The sequence below is a fragment of the Macaca mulatta genome, chromosome 13 (assembly GCF_049350105.2).
Source record: "Macaca mulatta isolate MMU2019108-1 chromosome 13, T2T-MMU8v2.0, whole genome shotgun sequence".
Classification (NCBI taxonomy): Eukaryota; Metazoa; Chordata; class Mammalia; order Primates; family Cercopithecidae; genus Macaca; species Macaca mulatta.
Genome location: NC_133418.1, coordinates 6,473,668 through 6,495,514, shown reverse-complemented (window position 1 = coordinate 6,495,514; position 21,847 = coordinate 6,473,668). Strand labels below are relative to the sequence as shown.

The following is a 21,847-nucleotide window of genomic DNA, read 5'->3' as shown; positions in this document are numbered from 1 at the left end:
TGGGGAGCTGGAGCACCAAGGAGAGAGGCCAAGCTGGGGCTTCTATGGGGTGGAGGGCACCAGGCTTGGGAAGGGCTCTGCAGGGCGTGTGGGTACTTACTCCTCCTCCGTGTTGTTGCTGGTGTTAGTGTTGCGTTTGGCCAGGGGCCAGGCACTGCGGGGAAGTAGAGAGAATATCAAGGGTCTGAACTCGGTTTCCAGTCCTCGGGGCCATTTCCCCAGGGGATTACCATGGCCCCCCCCCCCAACCCCCACCCCATCCCACTGCTTCCAGCCTTTGCACTCACAGCTTGAAGAATACGGGGTGGTATTGTCAAGGCCAAAATGCTTTGTGATTGGTTAGCTCAGATAAAAGACTTGGGGAAAGGGAGGGTGAACATGGCTAAACTGAGGCTTCTGAAGAAATGAAGATTCAGCCATTTGACTCCTTCCAGCTTCCCTGCCTCAAATTCCACTCAGTTTCCTTCCTTTCTACCCTGGATGGGGCCACGTGCCGGGCACTGAGAGGGGCACAGAAATGGACCCCACGTGGCCTCTGCCCTCAGCGCTTCCCTGCCTCTTGGGTGGAGGAGGTCTTCCACCTTCTGCCCCGGGATGGACGCAGCCTGCAGCAGCAGCCACAGCGACTTGCTCCCTCAGCTGCAAAGGCCTCTTCCAATTAGCAGGACGAGTAACTGAGCATAGGCAGGATCGTCGCTGTTTCCAGCTTATCCTCCTCCTGTCCTCTCCTACCTCCCCAAATCTTACAACTCCAGGGCCTGACACCCCTGGTCTATGTGAGAATCTGGTTGAAGGTAAGGGCTGGTTTTGCACAAACTGGATATTTATTTAAAGTTGAATTTTGCAGTACTTCACGATGTTCTATAGCAAAAGGTATTATCTCTGACCGCCAGAACCCACTTTCAACATGGCTGGGTTAAAAACGCCAGGCGGTCTCGCAGGGCACTGCAGACCCCTCATAGGAGACCTTGAGAACTGGAGCTTGAGGCAGGTGACACCCCCGCTGACGCCCAGGACACCTCTTCCATGATGCTGGATGTCCAGCCAAATAAATGCCATTTTGATGACCTTAGCTCCTCCTGCCCAAATCTCCCTCTCCCCGTCTAAGATGTGGCCGTAACCGCTTATTTCTGGATTGGTTCTGCTCATCTGAAAATCTCCCAGGAACTGGAACGGCCGTGGGATTGTGGAGGAGGGAAGGTTCAGCTCTGTGGGGGTGCAGTGGCTGTGTTCACCACGCCTCTGTGCCCGTAACCCCACAAAGCCGAGCCCACACAGGAGAACTAGGACCTGCCTCTGTATATACTTGGCTTTGCCGTGGAGACTTTGCCTCCAGAAAAATTCAAAATCCTCACCCCTAGGAAGCCTTGCTGGCTGACGGACACTATCCGCTCCATCGCGTCCGTCTGCCTATGCTGACCCTGCCCGCGAGTGATCCAACAAGTGTCTGTGAGGTGGGCGGGGCCTGCCCTGGGTGTGGTCCTAGCTCAACGCTCCATTCGTCTGGTCCCATCCGGAAACGGACAGAGTCTAACATTCATCTCTAAGGATGTAGGAAGGTAATTTAGTCAATTTAAATAAGGAAGTCTTTGCTTGTCCAAAAGGAATTAGACCGGTCTGGCTGGCTTGCTGAGAAACCTTTGTGTCCCTCCTCCCTCTTCCTCTTTCTCCACTTTGTCCTCTTTCTTATCTGTCTGTCTCCTTGTCTTTCTGTCTATGGTGTCCCCCAAAGGTACTGGATGCCCAGTCCTGGGAACCTGGGACCTCCCTGCACTTGTCTGGGCCAGTGCCCAGGCCTTCCCCAGCCTCCTTTCCACAGCCCAGGAAACCCAAGGGTTTGCAGTCCAAGCTCATGTGAAAACTGCCCTTCCCGTCTCAGCCAGGGATTCTCACACCTTTCCCTGGGTCTCCTAAAGCAGTCACTGGTGAGACGTGGCCTTGAACTCTCACATTCCATCTTAAAAATGCCCTTGCTCTTTGCTGTCCCCTGCATCATCTATGACATACAAATACCCCCTGCCACTCCCCACACAAATGTGGAATGAAAATGGATGTTCTGGAAAGATCCATTGGGTTTCCCCCTGAGACTTCATCACCTTCACACCCCAGAGACCCTCATATGCCCATTTGAGAAGCTCCAAACCTGAACCCATCTTCTCCTCACTGACATACAAACAGGTAGCTTTTTCTCTAGCAAATTATATAGGGACTATTCTGCAATCATCATGCTTATTTGATCCCCTTTTCCCACCCCCTAGAAAATAGGTTCTGGGTGAGAATCCACCTGTTTGGGAGGCTGAGGGGAAGTCAACTTCCCCTCCACGTCTTACCTCTCCTCCATTCCAGACAGACCAGTGTCCTAAAGAAACGCTCTACTGTTCAGTGACAATTGATTCAACCTGTGCTGACCCAGGGGTCTCTCTGCAGACCACCTGCTGGGGAGACTTCTCACGAACAAGTCAGGAGGGGAGGCAGCAGCCCTGTGTCTGTGTAAGGGGGTGCCAGTCAGGTTTATCTCCCAGTTAGGGTGGGGGCGATGCACGACGGTGCGCAGAGGCCCCAGTTATGCAGATTTTCCCTCCAGAAAGCAAACACTCTCCCCACCTCACTCTGCTCCCACCATTGTCCCTTCCCCACCTGGTATTTCTCAACCTGATCTGGGACACAGATGGCTCCCCTTGAAAATTCTGACCAACCTGTAGACTCTCGTCCCAGAAAAATGCATGCGTGCCTACACATAAAATTGTGGATACCATTTAGACACCCCCCAAAGCTCCTGCTATAAAAGACCCCACTTTTGAGCAAGATGGGTCATAGTGAGTCTAGGATGCGAGTCCTTTGGTGAAGAGAGATGGGTAAGGCCAGCATCCCCTGATGAGTTTCTGAGAACACGATTTCCAGGGGACCCTAATGGGGGTTCTGTGTAGGATGAGGTGAGTGGTCAAATGAGGCTGGGGGCTCTGGTTCAAGGGTTTTCTCCTCCTGCAAGGCCTCCTGGACTCCGCAGAGGCTGTTAGAGCATGTAATGCTCCCCTAAGAGCAAACACTTTCTTCAAGGAACAGTTCACAGGGATGACGTTCCAGGCCACTTGTGCTGCATCCAAACAGGATGGAGCAAAGCAGAGGCTTCCTGCCTGGCCCCAGCAGGCACAGGAGGCCCTGTCTTCTTTTCCCCTCCTTACCTTCTCCCTCTGTCTGCTGGCTCCTGGCTGCCCACGTTTGCCTGGGTATTGCTTTCTTGGCTGGACACCTCCTTAAGCTCAGCTCCACGGGAACGATCAGGAAAAGGGTCCAGTCCCTGGTCGTGGTGGTGCACGTGCCTGACAGCCCACCTGCGCAGCCAGAAGATGAGGCGCGAGAGCCTGGAAGGCGACACAGGCACTGAGCCAGACGGAGAGGAAAAGCCCCCCACACCTCCAACCCCCAGTCCTTCCCTCTCTCTCTCTCTGCCTCGAGGGGTGGGGCAGAAGCAGTGATGGCCGGCAGGGCGTGGGTGCTGGGGGCCCTGTGGTCTTCGTTTTCATCTCCGTCCCATGGGGAGCGTGTATCCCCTTCTCCCTCCAGCCTGCAGTCAGGGGCAGGCTTCCCCAGAAAGGGACACTCTATTACCATTTGTCCTTGTAGCACTTGGACTCTGCCTAAGGCATGATCCTTCAAACGGGCAATTAGCTCACTCCTTTTGCCCAGTGGAGAGCTCTTTGTAATGACTGCCAAGCACAGGAAGAGTAAAGCAATGCGGGTTTCAAACAAGGACAACATCGAGAGCAAGGTTATTTATTTATTTATTTAGAAGTTCCTGAGATCTGATAGAGCAAGGCTTAAAGGAACAGGCATCCAGGCACAGCCTGGAGTCTTTTCCAAGCTTTTATCTTATTGGTGTGTTCTTGTACAAACTAGAGTTTTCTCCCCAGGCCTGGGAGGTTCCTCTGCAACTTGCCCTGGGCCCCCTCCCGGAGCCGGCCCTGCCTGGAGCTTGCAGTAATAACACCTGCGACCGTAGTACCGGCCCCCAGAGCTCATCTGAGTCGCACGGGCCTGAGAGGTGCCTTCCCTCCACCCTGCCTGCTGCTGCTGGTGTCTCTGCCAGAGGGGAACAGCGGGTGACAGGCCCGGAGACTCCATTCTGTTTCTCAGCTTCTGGTTTCCCTGATTTGCCAAATCCCTGATTTGGCATCTGCAGTGCCCTCCCCTGGACGGGGTGTCCCCAGCCAGAGTCAGTACTGAACAACCTGGAACTAAGCCACGAATTGTCACATACCTTGACCCTAATCACACACTTATGACCTTAGCCTAAGGGAATACACTGACTAAGAAAATATCCCAGTAGGCAGATGCTTACAGCTGCTGCCGCAGACGTATTTGGAGGTATCTGCCCAGCCCAGCCTCTCTGCTGCAGATAATTCCTGCACCCACACCCTTCCTCTGCCGAGAGGGTGGAACAAAGGTCATACTCCCTCCTCCAGCCTCAGACAATGGGACTAGGACAGACAACGGATGCACAGAGAGCCACTCAGGCCTCTGAACTGAGAGCCACTTGAAGACGGGGTTGGGTGTTTCAACTCATGGTCACATGAGAAAGGCTGTTTTCAGCCTTGTGCCGGCTGATATGGGAACAGAAAGAGCCAGAACGGAGGGGACATGCAGAAAGAAGCACAAAGACCATGAAACTCCATGAGAAAATGGGAGGGGGAAGGTGGCTACCTCCTCAGGTCCCCTTCTGCGAGCCCCACGGGCTCTGTTTCCCTGAGATAGCTTGCGTTGCTAGCTTACAACACACCCTGTGTCAGCCCTGCAGAGCTGACTTACAGGTGTTCTCTTTTTCCCTTTATGAACAAAGAACCTTAAGACAGCTGTTTATTAGTAAAATGCGAACACTGAACATCACTTACATGCCCAGCTACAATGGACTAGTTAATAAACAACGGTGGAGCAGTAGCCTTCATAATGAAAAGCATGAAGAATAAATAGATAATGTGAATTTCTTTTGCGATAATCTGAAGTAAAAAGTGTAGAACATATGACTATGTAGAACTCTGGCATTGGAAAAAACCACGTGGTGGAGGGAAATAATGAGCCTGGTGTTTGCCGGGCACCTGCCGTGAGTCAGTGCTTGGCTCTGAAGCAGCTTTCAAGCCACCTGTGGGGTAGGCACTGGTAGATGCATTTTTAGAGGAGACTTGAAAAGGCTAAATGACTTCCTCAGGATGGGGCAGCTGTTGAAGCTGGAGTACGGATGTTATCAGAGGGAGGCAGAGCTTGGAGTCTTACTAATCTTGCAAACAAATGCTTTTGCAGGGACACCTGCCCTGGGGTCCAGACGAGCACTCGGGAGACCCTGCCAGCGCTATTTCAGACCTCATCGCCATCACCCTCAGCACACCACCGCGTCCACCGAATCCAAGCTCTCCCACGGCTGGCTGCTCTTACCACCTTCTCCGGTTGGCTTTTGCTCTGAAATCTTCCAAACCTGAGCAAGCACCTCAATGTCAGTTTTCATTAAGCAATTTCAGATAAAGGCAGTTTTCCTTAGACTTTTCTGAACTCAGAACAGCTGACCCAAGAGGAAATGACTCACTGAGAGTTTTCAGGCTGCTCTGCTCCTGACCCTTTCTTTTCCAGATCTTCAGCTCCACCCCCATCTAGCCCTTCTTCTGAAGAGGTCACTACCTTCTTTCTGCCACAGCGTCCCCCAGGCCAAGGTAGGGACTGAAGCCGGTCGGTTACCTGGCAAGCTCCTGGCCGGTGAAGGAGCCCTGCCCGGACTCAGCCAGTCCTCCGGTCTCCACGGTGATCCCCGGCTGCAGCGCTGACGATGTCTCCTCGCCTGGCGAGTGGGCTCTAGGAAATCAGATATGCAGCAAGTGGGACTGATTTCAAGCCCATCCGCCTCCTGGACACAGCCAGGAGTGAGACGGTCAGATGTTCTGCTTAACAGAGAAAGCCGCCCTCAGAGATCCTCATCCCAGGGGCTCCCCACTTCCCTTTGCCTCCTGCAGATGGATTCTGGCTTTTGGTATAAACGTGGCCTTTCCTTTACAGCAAAGAAGGCAGCTACTGTCCAGGGCTAGGTGAAGGGATGGGGAGGTGGCAGTACATGATGGCCTGGCCCTCATCAAAGCACTGGGTGGGGAGAGGTCCCGGGGCTTTGCCATTTCAAGCCAAAGCAGCTGCTTCCATAAAATGACTCCAGAACGAGGATTTTGGTTCCAACGCTTCTCGCCTACTGAATTTCATCTTCTGAGGCCAGATTGAATACCCGCTCCTTAGGGGTCTTCCTGAGCCTCCCTTCCTACTGCGTGTGCTGCAGCCACACTGCCTAGGCAGTTGTTTGTGGGCTTGTCTGGCAGCCTTCCTGGGAACCCACTGGTTAACACGAAGGCCCTGGAATATTGCGCAGAACTGGCCTAGCCCTCTACACGCAGTTCAAATAATTTGTACAGTGCTTTCAAATGGGACTCCACTTCCCCTAGTCCCTTTTGCCAAACACTAGGCTCTCTCTCCTGCAAGGCAGAGGTAAGGTGTGGTGACCCCCTTGTGCAATCCATTGTGGAAAGTGTGATCCCGGAAAGGACAGGTGCCCGAAACTCCATACAAGCACCAGTCACACCAGCGGAGTCTGGTTGAATTGCCTGGAAAAAAACTAGGAATGTGTCTGGGAATATTTGCCTTTCTTTTAAACCCCCTTGGGCTGAAGTTTGATCAGCCTGATTAAAAGGCAGCCAGGCATTAGCCTCTAGGGATTTGCACTTCAGTCTATGAATCTTGAGGAGCCCAGGCAAGACAAATTAATTCTATCACGTGACCTGTTCCAACCTCATTAGCCTTCTTAACAAGGAGGCAAGAATTAACACCAGGGAAAAGCTTCAGTCTCTCCCTGGTGATTGATTAGAAGTCAGAGTCCTTGAATCCCGGTGGCCGGGCTGCTGCTTCTCCTACAGATTCCTCCCTGCCTTCTCCAGCAGCAGGGAGTTCACTCCTGTGCCCCGGTCTGTCTGGGCCGTCTCTTGACTGCCCCACCTGCCCACAGATTCTTCCCTCCCTCGGCCTCCCCACATTGAGGCTATGGTCTCTGCTGGAACCACAGGGAGTCGGGTAGCTTGATCTTCTACCTTCAATGACCAGAACCTGTGCGACTTGTGGGTTTGCAGGCCAGAACCCCCAGCTCACCCAGCCATTCCTCCTTGTGGTCAAGTCCCTTCCTTGTCATGGTCCTTCTCCCATGAACAAGTTCCTGGGGTCTTGCTTGACTGGGCAGGGAGACTGAGGCCACCCTGCTGTGACTGGAACCCACTCTGGGAAGCCCTTTGTTGCTTTGTGTGTTTTGGGTGGTTTTTGATGGTCACCAGCTACCATCAGCGAAAACCCAAAGCAGTCCTGTAACACGGGCTGCTGCCAGCCAGAGGACCCCGGCTTGTGCATGTGCAACTGATTTTTTTGGAATTAAGTACTGGACCTTCCCATTGATCCGAGTCTCTCGATGTGTTGGAAGCCTTGGTATGCAGAGAACACACTCACCTTTCCTTCCAACACCATTCTACTCACAAACACAATACACAAACTACATGCCATTGAGTGGCTCTTTACTGTATGCCAGCCACGTACATTTTATCATTGCATCCACACAACAACCCTGTGAGAGAGGAAATGGAAATTCAGAAATGTTAGGCAACTTCACTGAGGTCCCACAGCCAGGTGGTACAGCCGAGATTCCAATGTTATTCCATCCCATTTCAAAACCTGCTGTCATCCATGCCATGAAGCTGCCCTATATTTTCATATATGGCACAGATGAAAATGAAATTAAAAGGATGGCTGAGGACTGCGCCCCGTGGCGTGCCACTAGAGACATTGCTCTAATCCATACAGCTGCACCATAGGCATGGCTCTTTATTTTCAAACCATCTGATTGAATTCTCCCCTTATACGCATAAGAAACCCGCTCTCGTCTCATTTGCGTGCACGTGAAAGACCCTGTCAGAGGCCCTGCTGCAGTCCAGAAGCTACGATTCCCTTTCCCTCTTCATATTCTGTATACTATAAAGGTAGGATGCATGTTCCAATGCACCTAGGTTGGTTGCAGGAGGAGGTGGCAGAGGTCCTTGGATTCGAGCAGATGGCATGGGGGTGGTGGTGTGGCAGCAGACAGCTGGGCGGGGGCCCTGTCACAGCCTGTGTGCCTGGAAGATCTGGAGGCAATCCCAAGGATGGAGGTGTTCTGCTGCCACCAGCAGCTCCTCAGGGAGCTCTAGGCACCAAGCAGTCGGCCCAGCGTTTTAGCGTAGTCTGGTTCCTGCTAATTGCATGAGGGCACATCCTGAGACCAGATTTATTTGCATTTGCGGCAAAGGAATTGGATGACATCAGAGCTGGTGGGTGGGTGAGGAGGGCAAAACCCACCCAGGATTGCAAAGCAGACCTGCAACCAGCAGCAGTGAGAGCTGCTGCATGTGGACGGGATCTATGATGCCCACTCAGGGGGAGGAGGCAGAGTGGAAAGGTGTCAGGTCCTGGTTGGAGTCTCTGCTCCAGCACCTGCAGGCTGAGTGTTCTGCTGACTGGTCACTGACTCTCTCTGGGCTTAAGTTTCCTGATCTTCACAAAGCAAATAAAGCGAAAGTTGGCAATTTCATGTGGATTTCAGTGACCAGAAAGGCACAACTGTCCGTGAAGAACAGGGAGAGCCTTACATGATGCAAGCTCCAGGGGCCTGATGGGGGTGCCCATTTCTTCCCTATGCCTTGCCCCACTTCCTTTTTTTTTTTTTTTTTTTTTTTTGAGACATTGAGACGGAGTCTTACTCTGTCGCCCAGGCTGGAGTGCAGTGACCAGATCTCAGCTCATTGCAAGCTCCGCCTCCCGGGTTTATGCCATTCTCCTGCCTCAACCTCCCGAGTAGCTGGGACTACAGGTGCCCGCCACCTCACCTGGCTAGTTTTTTGTTTTTTTGTATTTTTTAGTAGAGATGGGGTTTCACCATGTTAGCCAGGATGGTCTCGATCTCCTGACCTCGTAATCCGCCCGTCTCGGCCTCCCAAAGTGCTGGGATTACAGGCTTGAGCCACTGCGCCCGGCCGCCCCACTTCCTTCTCAATGCCTGAAATTCTGTTAGATCAATGTCTTTCTTTTAGCTCCAGAGCTCTACCTATGTTAAATGCCTGGGGGTGTTTACATAGTAAACCTCATTAATTACTTCTCCCAGAAACTGATTTTACCAGGCAGATGGAGGGGAGGTGGGAAGAGAGGAGAGGAACTGATGTCTGAAATGACATTTGGAGTCCCCAAGGACACACAGGTACCAAAAAAAGGGAGATACTTTGGCAACTAATGCAAGAGTGGTAACTAGAGTCTCCCTGGGAAATGAGAGTCTTGGGGCCAGGCTCTGTCCTGCCTGTGGCTGGTGGAAGGGCCTGGGGCAGTGGCTTGACAGGACCTCAGTCTCTGTAAAATGAACAGACCAGGCCAGGACAACCCTGGAGCTTCCCTCCCACGTGTGGGTGGCTATTCTGAGATCCCACGTGGGGACGATACTTTCCAAGGAAGAGGCCCCCCTGACGTTGGTAGTTGTCAAGAACAAGAACAACTAGTAGAATGGAGAGAGCTGCTTTGAAAGACAACATAATTTTCACCTTGTAATGCTCAAGTTCTACGTTTATTTGCACAGAGGAATTAATGTTGGTAAGGTGAAGGTTTCTTGTCACTGGGCGAGGACAGGGGCTCCCACGAGAACTGGAACTGGAAATTAACTTTGCACTTGGTGAAGCATCTGATGTTTTCCAGCAAGATGGGTTTGGGGACGTGAGAGTAAACAGAGGTGGCCTTTCAGCACAAGGATGGGGAATATGACACTTGAGTTTCCCCCTTCTCAAGCCCTGAGGAACTTGAATGATTGTAACCCTCTGCTGCTGGCCACATGTGGTGGGGGACTGAAGCCAATGCAGTTTTAAGTCTTCGGTCCTGGAGAAGCGGGATGAAAATTGTTTTCTTCGGTGGTAATTGCTTTGGGCTCCGCTCAGGGAGTAACACGAGAAGACCACTCTTCTGTCAGACACAGACCCCTGCGCCCCAAAGCTCATTCAAAACGGCTACACCAGGAGATGCATCCAGGATTTAAGGTGCCCTCAGTCCTAGCTGCAGTTCTTCGTAGCAGAGAATAGCCTGCTTCTATTGCCTTATCCTCACAGATCTGCCAGACAGCTCTTAAATAATTGAGCCAACTAAGAAGAGCTAAGTAGAAAAGAAAAACTCAAACTTAGTTTTGGTGTTTCCAGGGTGTAAAATGTTTTCATTCAAATGAAGTGTTTTCATTCTTCCTTATGACGTTCCACTATAAAAATAATTCCAGTAACTTAAAAACTGGGCCTCCAATTTGGTGAAAAGACTTTGGGGCAGGGAAGTCTCAAGGGACAGAGACTTGGCTGTGCCTTCCTCTTGGGGGCAGTCAGCAAGGGGCCACAGCCACACGCAGCTTCCCAGTGCAGCCTTCTTGATATCACTGAGGACAAAGAGTGATTAACATTCATGTACCCCAGTTCTCAATCATTTATCTCAAAAGTTTTCCAAAAGGACTGGAATTTCAAGACAAAGAGGTGTGGCTTGTCCAAACACCGTTTCTCTTGGTTCCAAAATAGTGATTTGAAACTTAAAACTTTTTCCGTGGTAGGTGTCAGAGTCCTTTGTTCAAATCAGGTGGATAGACAGGTGCGGGGCTGGGCTGGGAAGCCGGGGAGGGGCTGGGCCCAGCCTCCATCCCTGAGGCCACTGTACCCCATCCTGAGCACACATTGTCATTCCTTTGTGACTCCAAGGAACATTCTGAAAATTTGTGGCTGGTTAAAGCCACTCTTGCCTCTGTAAGATAAAGCATAGCTCTCTCATAAAGGAAGCGCTCTTTTTGTCTCTCATTTTGAAATCTCGGTGGTGTTTCCATGGGATACTGTGTTAATCTGTCAATTTACCATGCGAAGGGTAGGGCTGAGGCCTGAGTGGAGCTCAGTAAGCCTCAGCTGGCGGTCAGGCTGAGACAGCAGGGCTTGGACACGGGCAGGAAATGGGGCTATCTGAGGTCAAGGAGAAGAGACCAGAGAAGGCCCACAGGAAGAAGTAATCATTTCCAAGACCGGGAGTGAGAGTCAATGGGCACTCAACCACACAGCAGGGGACGTGCGGGGACCTCTGCACTCATGTCTGCTGTAACCTCCCCACAGCCCTAGGAGGCAACACTAGTACCGATTCATATTACAGATGAGAAAACTGAGGCTTGGAGCCATTGAGCAACTTTTTGTAGCAGGTCAGTTGCAGAGCCAGTGTTCAAACCTGGGCAGTCTGACCCAAAACCTGTGCTGTTAAACCATCATTCTGGTCACAGAAAGTGCAAAGGAAGAAGGGAAGACCTTTTCTCACCCATGCAGACGACAAATAGCATTGTCGAAGGGCATCAGTTCAGAGCCGCTGACCATGTGGCTGATCCCTAGAGCATGCTGTGACCCTTGTCGACGTGCATTCCAGAGTCAGCCTGTAGGGAGTCTGCTAGAAGCCAGAGGCCGGTGACTGGTATTAGCGTGGCTTAACAAGCTAGCAATTCATTTAGCAAATGATCGTCTTCTAAGAGGCCTTGAAAGCCCTCTTGAACAGGCCACAGGTCAAGCTGGGCGTGGAGGTCACTGGCCAAAGCAGAGCCAGGGTGAGTCAGCAGGACCGCAGTGCTGTCAAGTCAAGCAGACATTGTGGGCAGGAGCCGCAGCAGCCTACAGACCAGGCCTGCCTTCTCCTGGGTGCCTACTCCAGTGAATATCTCACTGGAAGGAGCCGGACTGAGATCCCATTACTGCCTTCTCTGCCTTAGGGAAGCTGGAAGCTCCATGAGATGCTTGGGTCATGCCCCACTCCAGGCAAGTGGGGTGCAAAGAGGAAAAGTTCCATTCTGCTTCAAAATCTTCCTGATCCTGACAGCCTCTGGTCCTTCGCCCAAGGTCTTGGGCCCAGGATCCTGTGCCCCATCCTTGGGCTCCTTCTCCCTGATGCCCTCTTTTGATACTCTCTTTGAAGCCCTCTTCAAGGGGCTCTATTAGCTCACACATGGGAAATAAACTATTAAAACATACAAATGTTTCAAGAGTGAATACAGTCCTAATAGCGTTCTTTGTTCTTTGAAATAAGGAGCAATGCCTTAATTTAGAGGACTAAGTCTCCAGTGGTAGGACACAGACATTGACAAAGGGCTAGTTAGGATAAAGGTATTTGAGTAGGATGGAATTTTCTGATGCTTCTGAAGCTATATCACACTTCCTAGGACCCCAGCACAGAGTTAAATGGTTGGAGGAGATAAGTATCTGTTGGGATGCCCTGGGATCTTCCTTCCTTTGCCGAAATCTCAGAAGGTGGGGTTCAAGGGCTGTGTGGGTTTGCGTAATGGGGACTCAATCTCTTTGAAAATTATTGACCATCACTTATTAGCAGAGTTTGCTGCAGAGCTGGGATCAGGAACATAGATAGAGAAAAAACCAGATGTGCATTTGGGAGAGGAAGTGATGAACACAAATGAATGGAAGAAATGAGGCATGAGGGCCCAGTGCTGGGAGGTGGGGACTGAGGGATGTTACTGCATTTTGGGGCCGTCAGACTGTGTATTTAAGCTGCATAATTTTCAATTCTATATATGTAGGGTGAAAGTAACAGAAATATTGGAAAGAAAGTTACTCATGGTTCAACTCAGTCATCTCATTGAGAATTTAAGAAACATGGCCGGGTGCAGTGGCTCACACCTGTAATCCCAGCACTTTGTGAGGCTGGGGCAGATGGATCACCTGAGGTCAGGAGTTCGAGACCAGCCTGGCCAGCATGGCAAAACCCCATTTCTACTAAAAATACAAAAATTAGCAGGGTGTGGTGGCAGGTGCCTGTCATCTCAGCTACTAGGGAGGCTGAGGCAGGAGAATCACTTGAACCCAGTGAGCTGAGATTGCACTACTGCACTGCAGTCTGGGTGACAGGGTGGGACTCTGTCTCAAAAAACAAAAACGAGAAAACTAAAAACAAAGAAACATAAGGGTTTAGGTCCATGCACACTAAATAGGTCCCTTCTGATGTCCTCACTGTTATACCAGGAGCTTGGAAAAAATGCTGTTCCATTCTGCAGGTGAAGAAATTGAGGCATGGAGAGGTTAAGTGCATTTTTCCAGGTCTGCTAGGAAGTTAGGAACAGGGCTCGAAGTAGAGCTCAAGGCCCCAGATTTCCATTTCCTACCTGTGTCAGGATGTCATTGGTGGGGCTGATGGCTTGGCTGACAAGGCACTACCCACTCCCTATACAGGCCCTGGGCATGGCCTGCCTCCAGACGCTCCCCTGGAAGCGAGGGCAGGGCACTGGATTCATGCTACATCCTTGGTGCCCAGCTCAGGCTGCAAACCCAGTTCAGTGGCTGGTGCACAGCAAGAGTCCAACACATTTTTGATGAATACATGGGAGAGTGTGTCAGTTTGAGGAAGTTCTTACAGTAAAATTTAGTCTGCTGCATTTGAATCTTCATTTTCTTATAGCAATTAAGTGACTAAACCTGCTTTTCCACATCTCTAAAACAATAATACAGACTAGTTTCTGGGGGTTGTGAGGATTAAGTGAGATGAAAAATGAAATTGGCAGTGCTGTGAACACCTCCCCTGCCCTCCGATCTGTGGTTGGCCAACGTGAAGGCGTTCTTCCCCCATAGTCTAGATCCACTATGGAATCGACCAGAGCCAGGCATAAAACGAAAAGCGCATCTTACCTACTGAGGCCATTTTCAGCACGATCGAGATCTCGGTCTGAGGGCTTTACCCTGAGGTGGGTCCTGGAGGAGTGGGAGTATTGGGTGTTGATCTTGGCCATCTTCTTGGTTTGTCACATTTAGCCCCCCAGATGATTGCTGAAATGTGAACACAAAGCAGATACGTCACCAGGACGGGAAAGTAACTGCAAACCCAGCTCATCACGGACAAGGGCTACCGCACGCGGCCCCCCTGCAAGCCCTGGCAGGCACGCCCTCCGCTGTCTCTTGTAGATCCTGCAGCAGTGAGTTTTAGTTGGACATCTTCGGGCTCTTCTTTCTAGCCTGAGGCACAAAGTCTTTTACTTATTTGTTTCTGTTACCATGCTGACGAGCTGCTCAGAGTTAAGTGCTGAACGAGCGAATGAATAAATAAATGAATGGCCAAGTGGGAATGTGATATAAGGAAGGTAAAGCCCTTATGATTCTCTGAGATAATGCAATGTCCCTCTTGACCCTTCTTTTCTTGTTTCCTTATTTTTATCTTAGAATTTGGCAGGTGTTTCCACTGCTCCCTCAAATCTTGCTTTAAGACAACACGTAAAGAAAGGACCATACGTGACGTTCAGAAAACCTTTATAATATAATGCTAAATCCAATATCACTTCATCTCATTAATCCTCACAATAACTTTGTGAGGTACTTATTATTTTTATTCCCATTTAATGATGAATAAACTGAGCCTCAGAGGTGTTAAGCAGCTTGTCCAATGAAAGATAGATCCCACCTGTCAATGTGGTACAATCCTTGTGAAATCGCCTTGAAAAATTGTAACTAAGGAAATTATGGCAGTGAAAGACATCAGACCTAACCAATTCCGTCTTGCTTCTAACCTCTAAACTGTCCTTATTCGTTCCTGGGCGTAGGCCGAACTAGCCTTGGGAAGGAATTTAATTTATAATTTAAATTAAATCCCTTTCCCAAAGCTAAACTGTTTTTGTAAAACACATGAAAGCCCACCAGCCACCAAGTTAGAATGAGAGGGGCTGGAATTCTAAATATTATCAGCCATTATTCTAGAGGTCGTAAGATTCGCAACTTCCCCAGTTACTGTTAAAGGCAACATCTCTATTGTGAACCTAAGATCGGCCTTTTGAGATGTCTTTTCGGGTTTTCACGTTTCTAACAACGGGTGGCCACACCTTGACCTACCAACCAGTTCTGTGGCCCCCACCCAGTAACTGACCCAGCAGAACAGAACAGCGTCAACTCCCTATGATTTCATCCCTGAGCCAGCCAATCAGCACTTCCGATTCACTGGCCCCCCCTACCCACCAAATTATCCTTAAAAACCCTGATCCTTGAGTTTTGGGGGAGGCTGATTTGAGTAATAATAAAACTCTGGTCTCCTGCACAGACAGCTCTGTGTCAAATACTTTTTCTCTATTGCAATTCCCCTGTCTTGGTAAGTTGGCTCTGTCTAGGCAGTGGGGAAGGTGAACTCCTTGGGCAGTTACACCTGTGCCAGAAATCAGGCCGTGAACATTTTCTCTTTGGCAAACATTGGAAGGTGCCTCTGGACTGAAAAGAAAGCCTACGTGGGAGCAGGGCTGGTGTGATTGGCCAGGTCCGTGATTTCTGGACAAGTCTTTCTGGAAGATGCATTTCTGAGGATGGTTTCTCTAAAACAGATTAGCACAGGTTCTCTTGAGCAGCCACGTGGTTTAAATGTGTCAGATGTCAGTAGAGACCACTCCAGAGAAGGATGGCAATTTCTAGAAATAGCCCAGGGACTCACTCCGGGACTCAATTAATTCCATATCCAAAGGAAGGTCGGAGACAGGAGCCACGGGCCTGGCCATGCACATCTGGCCAACCCTCTGCCAGTTACAAAAGGGCAGCCATGGGCTCAGCAGGGTCCTGACTTGTCTCTGATGTTTGAAAGTTTAAGTCTATGAGTTTAAATTTTCTAGTTTTCCCGATAGATCAAACGTTGTTTTGATTTTTAAACACTTTATTCATTTACATAACAAGGAGTGAGTTTCTGGCTGATCACAGGAGTTATAAAGAGAAATAGAATGAAGCCGGTTCTCAAGGATCTGACAGTGTGGTGGGGCAGATGCTACAACAGGCTTTGCAGGTTGTGCCCAGGAGCTTGGGCCTTACCCTACCAAGCCCACTAGGAATGTGGTCAGATGTGTACAGGCCACTCTGGCTAGACCAGGGAGGATGTATTCAGGGAACATGAGTGGCTGTGAGGTGAGCAGCTAAAAAGTTGTCACAGTTTCTTAGGGGAGCAAGAACAGCTGCCTGAACTAGCTTTGTGGTGGTGAGAGCAAGTGGGTAGAATTGCCAGGACATGGCAATTTAGGTATAAGGGGTGGGGAGGAAGAGGTGCTGAACACGGTGTCCAAACAGCTGGTTTGATGGGGGGTGCTGCCTGCCCACTGAGGCAGGGAAATAGGAGAGAAGCAGGTTAGAGAAAGAGAATGATTCCAGTTTGAGGTGCCTGCAAAACTTTAGGACCAACATATGAAATTGTATTCTTCCATTAAAAGCAATAAATCTGGGGATGGACCAAGGTGGCCGACCAGAAACAGCCAAGGTCAGAGGTTCTCACCAAGGAGAATGAAAATGGTGAGTGAATCCTGCACCAGCAACTGAGATGTCCAGGTTCTCTCAGTGGGACTGACTAGGCAGGCCCACGGAGAGTGAGGAAAAGCAGGGTAGAGCACCTGCCCACCCGGGAGGGGCATGGGCCAAGCAGACCTCTGACTCTCGGCCAAAAGAGGCGGTGAGTGATTGTGCTGCCCTAACCGGGAAACCTCGCTTTCTCCATGGATCTGTGCTATCCGCGGATCAGGCAATTCCCTTGTGAGCCCCACACCACCAGGGCCTTGGGTCCCAAGCACAGAGCTGTGCAGATTCCTGGTGGCTGCTACACTGGAGACAGCCTAAGATTACTGAGCCCCTGCGGGGAGGGGTGGCCACCATCACCGGAGCTCCAGTCTGCCATTTTCCCCTGCTGGTGTCGTGGAGACTGGGCAGTTTGGACCCACGAGGAATTCCCCATAGCACACCACAGTGGCTGTGGCAGACTGTGGCCAGACTGCCTCTTTAGGCTAAACCAAGACCCATCCCACCTCACCAGGCAGGGCCTCCCCACTGGAATTTCAGCAACTCCAGCCAGGGGCTGGATGTCCCTGGGTTGGAGCCCCTGGGGAGGAAGGGCAGCTGCGGTATCCACAGAACAGTGGACTTAGTCTCTCCTCTCGCTGGCTCTGAGGAATCAGGGCTGTCTGGATGAGTGGGATCCCCCACAAGTGCAGGGCACGCCCTCTGCTAAGAGTCAGCCAGAGTGCTTTGTTAAGTGGGTCCCTGATCCTGTGCTTCCTAACTGGGTAAGACCCCTCAACAGGGCTCAGCAGAAACCTTATATGGTCACATTCTTGCTGGCATCAGGTCAGTGCCCCTTTGAGAGGGAGCTCCCAGATGAAGGAGCAGGCAGCCGTCTTTGCTGTTCTGCAGCCTCCACTGGTAACACCTCCAGGGGCAGGAGGGACCCAGGTGAATAGGGTCTGGATTGGACCCCCAGGAAACTGCAGCAACCCTACAGAAGAGGGCCTAACTGTTAAAAGAAAAATAAACAAAGCAACAACAGCAACAGCATCAACTAAAAAGTTCCCACAAAAATCCCATCCAAATGTCAGCAGCCTCAAAGACCAAAACAAGATAAACCCATGAAGATGAGAAAGGATCAGCCAAAAAATGCTGAAAACTCAAAAAACCAGAGTGCCTCTTCTCCTCCAAATGATCACAACATGTCTACAGCAAGGGCACAGAACCGGGCTGAGGCTGAGATGGATGAACTGACAGAAGTAGGCTTCAGAAAGTGGGTAATAACAAACTTCGCTGAGCTAAAGGAGCATGTTTTAACCTGATGCAAAGAAGCTAAGAACCATGATAAAACATTACAGGAGTTGTTAACCAGAATAACCAGTTGAGGGAGGAACATAAATGACCTGATGCTGCTGAAAAACATGACACAAGAACTTCACAAGTATCAATAGCCAAATAGACCAAGCAGAGGAAAGAATTTCAGAGCTTGAAGACTATCTTGCTGAAATAAGACGGGCAGACAAGATTAGAGGAAATAAAAGGGAAAAAGAATAAACAAAACCTCTGAGAACTATAGGATTATGTAAAAAGACTGAATCTATGACTGATTGGGGTACCTGAAAGAGATGGGTATAATGGAACCAAGTCAGAAAACACCCTTCAGGATATCATCCAGGAGAACCTCCCCAACCTAACAAGATAGGCCAACATTCAAATTCAGGAAATCTAGAGAACTCCAATAAGGAACTCCGTGAGAAGATCAACCCCAAGATATATAATCATCAGATTCTCCAAGGTCAAAATGAAGGAAAAAATGTTAAGGGCAGGGATTACAGGCATGCGCCACCACGCCCAGCTAATTTTTGCATTTTTAGTAGAGACAGGGTTTCACCATGTTGGCCGGGCTGGTCTCGAACTCCTAACTTCAAGTGATCTGCCTGCCTTAGCCTCCCAAAGTGTTGGGATTATAGGAGTGAGCCACCAGATCTCAGTAGGCTGAGGCAGGAAAGTCGCTTGAACCCGGGAGGTGGAGATTGCAGTGAACTGAGATTGCACCACTGCACTCCAGCCTAGGTGACAGAGCAGGACTCTGTCTAAAAAAAAAAAATGTTAAGGGCAGCCAGAGAGAAAGGTCAGGTCACCTACAAAGGAAAGCCCATCAGACTAACAGTGGACCTCTCAGCAGAAACCCTACAAGCCAGAAGAGATTGGGGGCCAATATTCAATACTCTTAAAGAAAAGAATTTGCAACCCAGAATTTCCTATCTGGCCAAACTAAACTTCATAAGCAAAGGAGAAATAAAATGCTTTTCAGACAAGTAAATGCTGAGGGGATTCATCAGCACCAGGCCTTGCAGGAGCTCCTGAAGAAAACACTAACTATGGAAAGGAAAAACTATTAGCCACTACAAAAATACACTGAAATACAAAGACCAACGACATTAGGAAGCAACTACCTCAGTAAGCCTGCAAAATAACCAGCTGACATCATGATGACAGGATCAAATTCATACATAACTATATTAACCTTAAATGTAAATGGGCTAAATGTCCCCATTAAAAGACACAGAATGGCAAGCTTGATAAAGGGTCAAGACCCATCAGTGTGCTGCATTCAAGAAACCACCTCAGGTGCAAAGACACAAATGGGCTCAAAATAAAGGGGTGGAGGAAAATTTCCAAAGCAAATGGAAAGGAGAAAAAAGCACAGGTTGTAATCCTAGTACCCGACAAAACAGACTTTATTTATTTATTTATTTTTGGGATGGAGTCTTGCTCTCTTGCCCAGGCTGGAATGCAGTGGTGTGATCTCGGGTCACTGCAACCTCTACCTCCTGGGTTCAAGTGATTCTCCTGCCTCAGTCTCCCTAGTAGCTGGGATAACACAACCACCTTGCCCTTCCAAAGTGCTGGGATTACAGGCATGAGTCACCACAACCAGCCTGACAAAACAAACTTTAAAGCAACAAAGATAAAAAAGACAAAGAAGGGCATTACATAATGGTAAAAGTATCAATTCAACATGAAGAGCTAACTATTTCAAATATATATGCATTCAATACAGGAGCACCTAGATTCATAAAACAAGTTCTTAGATACCTATAAAGAGACGTAGACTCCCACACAATAACAGTGGGAGACTTTAACACCCCACTGTCAATATTAGACAGATCACTGAGACAGAAAATCAACAAGAATATTCAGGACTTGAACTCAGCTCTGAATCAAGACCTGATAGATATCTACAGAACTCTCCACCCCAAAACAACAGAATGTACATTCTTATCAGTGCCACATGGCACTTACTCTAAAATCGATCACATAATTGGAAGCAAAACATTCCTCAGCAGATGCAAAAGGACTGAAATAATAACAGTCTCTCAGACCACAGCGTAATCAAATTAGAACTCAAGATTAAGAAACTCAAAACCACAGAACTACGTGAAAATTGAAAAACCTGCTCCTGAATAACTCCTGGGTAAATAATGAAATTAAGCCAGAAATCAAGAAGTTCTTTGAAACCAATGAGAACAAAGAGAAAACATACCAGAATCGCTGGGACCCAGCTAAAGCAGTGTTAACAGGGAAATTTATATCATTAAATGCCCACATCGAAAAGCTAGAAAGATCTCAACTTGACACCCTAACATCGCAACTAAAAGAACCAAGAGCAAACAAACCCCAAAGCTAGCAAAAGACAAGAAATAACCATGATCAGAGTGGAATTGAAGGAGATAGAGACACACACACAAAAAAACCTTCAAAAAAATCAGTGAATCCAGAAGCTGGTTTTTTGAAAAAATTAATGAAGTAGATAGATAGATCACTAGCTAGACTAATAAAGAAGAAAAGAGAGAAGAATCAAATAGACACAATAAAAAATGATAAAGGGGATATCACCACTAACCCTACAGAAATACAAACAACCATCAGAGACTACTATAAACACCTCTATGCAAATCAACTAGAAAATCTAGAAGAAATAGATAAATTCCTGGACACATATACCCTCCCAAGACTGAACCTGAAAGAAATTGAATCCCTGAATAGACTAATAACAGGTTCTGTAATTGAGGTGGTAATAAATAGCCTACCAACCAAAGAAAGCCCAGGACCAGATGGATTTACAGCTGAATTCTATGCAGATACAAAGAGGAGCTGGTACCATTTCTTCTGAAACTATTCCAAGCAATTTAAAAGGAAGGACTCCTCCCTAACTCGTTTTATGAGGCCAGCATCATCCTGATACCAAAACCTGGCAGAGATACAACAACAAGAAAAATTTAGGTCAATATCCCTGATAAATATCGATGCAAAAATCCTCAATAAAATACTGGCAAACTGAATCCAGCAGCATCTCAAACAGCTTGTTCATCGCAGTTACGTCAACTTCATTCCTGGGATGCAAGCCTGGTTCAACATATGCAAATAAATAAATATAATTAATCACATAAACAGAACTAAAGACAAAAACCACATGATTATCTCAATAGATGCAGAAAAGGCCTTCAACAAAATTCAACATCCCTTCCTATTAAAAACTCTCAATAAACTAAGTATTGATGGAACATACCTAAAAATAATAAAAGTCATTTATGACAAACCCACATCCAATATCATCCTGAATGGGCAAAAACTGGAAGCATTCCCCTTACCAGCACAAGATAAGGATGCTTTCTAGATCCTATATCTAGAAAACCCCATCATCTCAGTCCAAAAGCTTCGTAAGCTGATAAGCAACTTTAGCAAAGTGTCGGGATACAAAAATCACAAGCATTCCTATACACCAACAATAGACAAGCAAAGAGCTAAATAATAAATGAATTCCTGCTCAAAATTGCTACAAAGAGAGTCAGATACTTAGGAATATAGCTAACAAGGCAAGTGAAGGACGTCTTCAAGGAGAACTACGAACCACTGCTCAAAGAAATCAGAGAGGACACAAACAAATGGAAAAACATTCCATGCTCATGGATGGAAAAAAATCGTTATCATGAAAATGGCCATACTTCCCAAAGTAATTTATAGATTCAATGCTATTCCCATTAAACTACCATTGACATTCTTCACAGAATTAGAAAAAACTACTTTAAAATTCATATGGAAACAAAAAAGAGCGTGTATAGCCAAGACAATCCTAAGCAAAAAGAACAAAGCTGGAGGCATCATGGTACCCAGCTTCAAACTATGCTACAAGACTACAGTAACCAAAACAGCATGACACCAATACAAAAATAGATATATAGACCAATGGAACAGAATAGAGAACTCAGAAATAAGACCACACATCTACAACCATCTGATCTTTAACAAATCTGACCAAAGCAAGTAATGGGGAAAGGATTCCCTATTTAATAAATGGTACTGGGAGAACTGGCTAGCCATATGCAGAAAATTGAAACTGGACCCCTTCCTTACACCTTTTACAAAAATTAACTCAAGATGGATTAGAGACTTAAATGTAGAACCCAAAACCTTAAAAACCC

The 21,847-nt window shown here is 48.3% G+C and overlaps 1 protein-coding gene across 1 annotated transcript in view; it reads right to left on the bottom strand.

Annotated features, from left to right (window-relative positions):
* Positions 1 to 21,847, bottom strand: part of CNGA3 (cyclic nucleotide gated channel subunit alpha 3) — an 86,242-nt gene that overhangs the window by 14,387 nt on the left and 50,008 nt on the right. The window contains exons 2-5 of the mRNA XM_001101944.5: positions 13,764 to 13,901; positions 5,725 to 5,838; positions 3,183 to 3,362; positions 101 to 154 (exon numbers count right to left, since the gene is read on the bottom strand). Coding sequence (XP_001101944.3) covers positions 101 to 154; positions 3,183 to 3,362; positions 5,725 to 5,838; positions 13,764 to 13,864 — 449 coding nt within the window. The 5' untranslated portion in view covers positions 13,865 to 13,901. The remainder of the gene's footprint in view (positions 1 to 100; positions 155 to 3,182; positions 3,363 to 5,724; positions 5,839 to 13,763; positions 13,902 to 21,847) is intronic.